Source organism: Bactrocera dorsalis, unplaced genomic scaffold, assembly GCF_023373825.1.
Source record: "Bactrocera dorsalis isolate Fly_Bdor unplaced genomic scaffold, ASM2337382v1 BdCtg128, whole genome shotgun sequence".
Taxonomy (NCBI): domain Eukaryota; kingdom Metazoa; phylum Arthropoda; class Insecta; order Diptera; family Tephritidae; genus Bactrocera; species Bactrocera dorsalis.
Window position 1 is genome coordinate 39537 of NW_026038179.1, and position 3712 is coordinate 43248.

At 31.5% G+C, this 3712-nt stretch overlaps 1 protein-coding gene across 1 annotated transcript; it reads right to left on the minus strand.

Annotated features, from left to right (window-relative positions):
• Positions 1-956: 956 nt before the first annotated feature.
• LOC125780146 (uncharacterized) lies at positions 957-2384 on the minus strand. The gene is made up of 2 exons (XM_049461793.1): positions 1129-2384; positions 957-1070 (listed from the first exon to the last, which is right to left on the minus strand). Exons 1-2 carry the CDS (start codon positions 2356-2358, stop codon positions 1062-1064), a joined length of 1239 nt encoding a protein of 412 aa, XP_049317750.1. The 5' UTR covers positions 2359-2384; the 3' UTR covers positions 957-1061.
• Positions 2385-3712: the final 1328 nt, after the last annotated feature.

Sequence of the window (3712 nt, forward strand, 5' to 3'; positions counted from 1 at the left end):
GCAAAATGTCTAAATGTTCTTCTTCATTACTTGTAGCTATCATGATATCGTCTAAATAAATAGCAATTTTCTCTGCTCGAATCAGATCATCGAAAACATGGCTAACAAACCGCTGGAATGTTGAAGGTGCATTTTTCAGACCGAAAGGCATTTTCAAAAACTCGTACTGCCCCATCGGTGTTACAAAAGAAGTGTATTTAATCGAATCTTCAACCATATCTACGTGATAGAACGCACTCTTTAAATCCAATAACGAAAAAATGCATTTATTTGCTAGTCTATCTAACAGATCATCAATAAGAGGCAAGGGATAGTTATCTTTCAATGTTATCTTATTCAAACTACGAAAATCCACACATAACCTTATATCACCTGTTTTTTTTCCTTACTAAAACAATGGGGGAAGAATATTCTGACTTACTCGGCCTAATTATCTTGGTTTGCATTAAGTCATCTAAAACAACCCTAACTTGTTGTTTTTCACTGTATGACAGTCTTCTTGGAGGACAATTAAAAGGTTTTTCTGTACTCAACAACAGTTTCATCTCACATCTAATTTTTGGCGTATCGGGGCGCTTACAGCACATATAATAATCTTGAAATATTTGCAGAAATTTTTGTTTTGCATAGACACTTACATTATCATTTTTTATATAAACATTAGGAGTTTTTGCTTCAGTTTTCAATACTTCATTGTAATTCACAGAAAATTTAGTGTTATCAAATTCAATTTTCATTAATCTTTGACACTCTTCATCATATGTGTTATTTTCGACTTTGAAATTCGAATCTATTTCTTTACATTCTAATTTTAAATTAGATTTACTTAAAAAGTCTCTTCCTAAAATAATTGGATGAGTCATTGTTTCATTTGTTACAACTAACATCGTTAATTCAATTCTTTTATTTTTGAAAAAAATAAAACTGTTTACATTTCCGACAATAGATAATGGACTTTTTGTTTATACCACTATATTTTAAAAATACATTGTTCTTTCTGTTTATTACTACATCTGGTACGAACTGTTGGCGAACAAAGCTAATGGGGCTTCCCGTATCAATTAATGATCCTAATAAAGTTTTATAAGTAAATTTAGAATTAATAAATACATAATTTAAAAACCTTACATATTCATCGCCTTCCATCAATTCTGTGACATGTTGTACAGGGCGGCTCTTCCTTTGTGGACAATTTGCTGCTAAATGGCCAACTTCAGCGCATACATGACAAGCACCAAGCTCTCGTTTGGGTTTTCGGCATACACTTGCTAAATGGCCAACGGAGTTGCAATTGTAGCATCTCACGACTCTTGTTGTTTGTTGTCCATTATTCGACTGCGCATGTTGATTGTCTGCTGTCATTTTCTTTGATATATATCGTGGCAATTGAATATTTCTAAACGCTTCTAACAATTCATATTTGTCATGAAATCGTTGCATTTTAGCTTGCGAACGTAAAGTGTTATCCGGAATACCATCAATTAGATATTCTACAAGTTCATCTTCACCAATTAGAATTCTATTTGCCAGAATTAGTTTTTCTTGGAAATATTCTCGAAACGATTCGGTAGTCAACCACTGCCTGATTTCAAACTTTTTCTTTAGCATCAAATTGCTTGTTTTTTCTTCAAACAGCGAGCTCATTTCCTTTAAGAACTTGTCGATTGGCATTAAAATCAAGTCATCTCGAGAATGTAACCACTTTAGCGCATTGCCTTTTAATTTATTTGCAATTAATGCTCTTAGGTTGTTATCATCAAGTTGGTAAACACTCTGGATATTTTTTAGTTGTGCTTGCCATAGCTTAAGGCATTCACCACTACCAGAAAATTCAGATATAAGTTCTTTAACATCTGCGAACTTTTGCTTATTGGAAATGTTTTTTGTTTGATTATCACTATTTCTCAACTGTTCTTTTTCTCTCATTAGAAGTTCATTTTCCATCTTCTTTAGTTCACACTCACGCTTCAACAATTCTAATTCGATTTTTAAAAGTCGCCACTCGTTTGCATCACACTCTTTTTGTTTCTTTTCAACACTCGTTCGATTACTTGCGTCATATTGTGGTACAATCCCATTGCTAAATTCACCACACTCCTCGGTGATGTTTATACTGCTCGCTCCTTCGTTGATTTCATCAGCTTGTTCTTTTTCCGCAATGATGGCTTGCGTACAGTCAACGTCAGCGTCAACGTCAACCATGGAGTTTTGAAAATTTCCACGAAGCTCCTCAGGAATTTTTTGTAGGCGAACAATTAGTTCGGCTTTACTACCTGTTGTTTTATGTTTGAGCGAACGCAACCATGATTTTAATTGTTCAACTGTGTATAAACTAAGCGAATCCTCGTTTGATGACATTTTGGGCGCAATACAACCACTTCTAATATTTTAAACAATTTTATTATGTGGTACGCTCTTTTTAAAATGATCTGCACTCGTTCTTCTTTATCTTCAACATGGCCGCAGATCGTGCTGCCACACTCTTTTATTTATAATAAGATACATAATTTACAGATTTATGATGTTATACCCAACAAATATAATTTACATATTTTTATATGCTGGCTATCTACAAGAAAATCGATTTTATACCTAAATATAAGATTGTGGAATTCTTTCAAATACACTGCCGTTATGGCTTTATGTCAACTTTAGTAAAATGAAGAAGGTTAACTAACTTAAATATTTTAAGTTAATGATTTGAAGCAACTCAATATCGATTGATAAATGTGTATATATAAGAAAATCGATTTTATACCTAAATATAAGATTGTGGAATTCTTCCAAATGCACTGCCGTTATGGCTTTATGTCAACTTTAGTAAAATGGAGAAGGTTAACTAACTTAAATATTTTAAGTTAATGATTTGAATCACCTCAATATTGATTGATAAATGTGTATATACAAGAAAATCGATTTTATACCTAAATATATGTTTGTGGAATTCTTCCAAATTCGCTGCCGTTATGGCTTTATGTCAACTTTAGTAAGATGAAGAAGGTTAACTAACTTAAATATTTTAAGTTAATGATTTGAATCACCTCAATATTTATTGATAAATGTGTATATACAAGAAAATCGATTTTATACCTAAATATAAGATTGTGGAATTCTTCCAAATGCACTGCCGTTATGGCTTTATGTCAACTTTAGTAAGATGAAGAAGGTTAATTAACTTAAATATTTTAAGTTAATGATTTGAAGCAACTCAATATCGATTGATAAATGTGTATATACAAGAAAATCGATTTTATACCTAAATATAAGATTGTGGAATTCTTCCAAATGCACTGCCGTTATGGCTTTATGTCAACTTTAGTAAGATGAAGAAGGTTAATTAACTTAAATATGTTAAATTAATGATTTGAAGCAACTCAATATCGACTGCTAAATGTGTATATATAAGAAAATCGATTTTATACCTAATTATAAGATTGTGGAATTCTTCCAAATGCACTGCCGTTATGGCTTTATGTCAACTTTAGTAAGATGAAGAAGGTTAATTAACTTAAATATTTTAAGTTAATGATTTGAAGCAACTCAATATCGATTGATAAATGTGTATATACAAGAAAATCGATTTTATACCTAAATATAAGATTGTGGAATTCTTCCAAATGCACTGCCGTTATGGCTTTATGTCAACTTTAGTAAAATGAAGAAGGTTAACTAACTTAAATATTTTAAGTTAATGATTTGAAGCAACTCAATA

Excerpts from the sequence above, each read along its gene's own strand:
- LOC125780146 (XM_049461793.1), bottom strand. The coding sequence starts at position 2,358 with ATGTCATCAAACGAGGATTCGCTTAGTTTATACACAGTTGAACAATTA.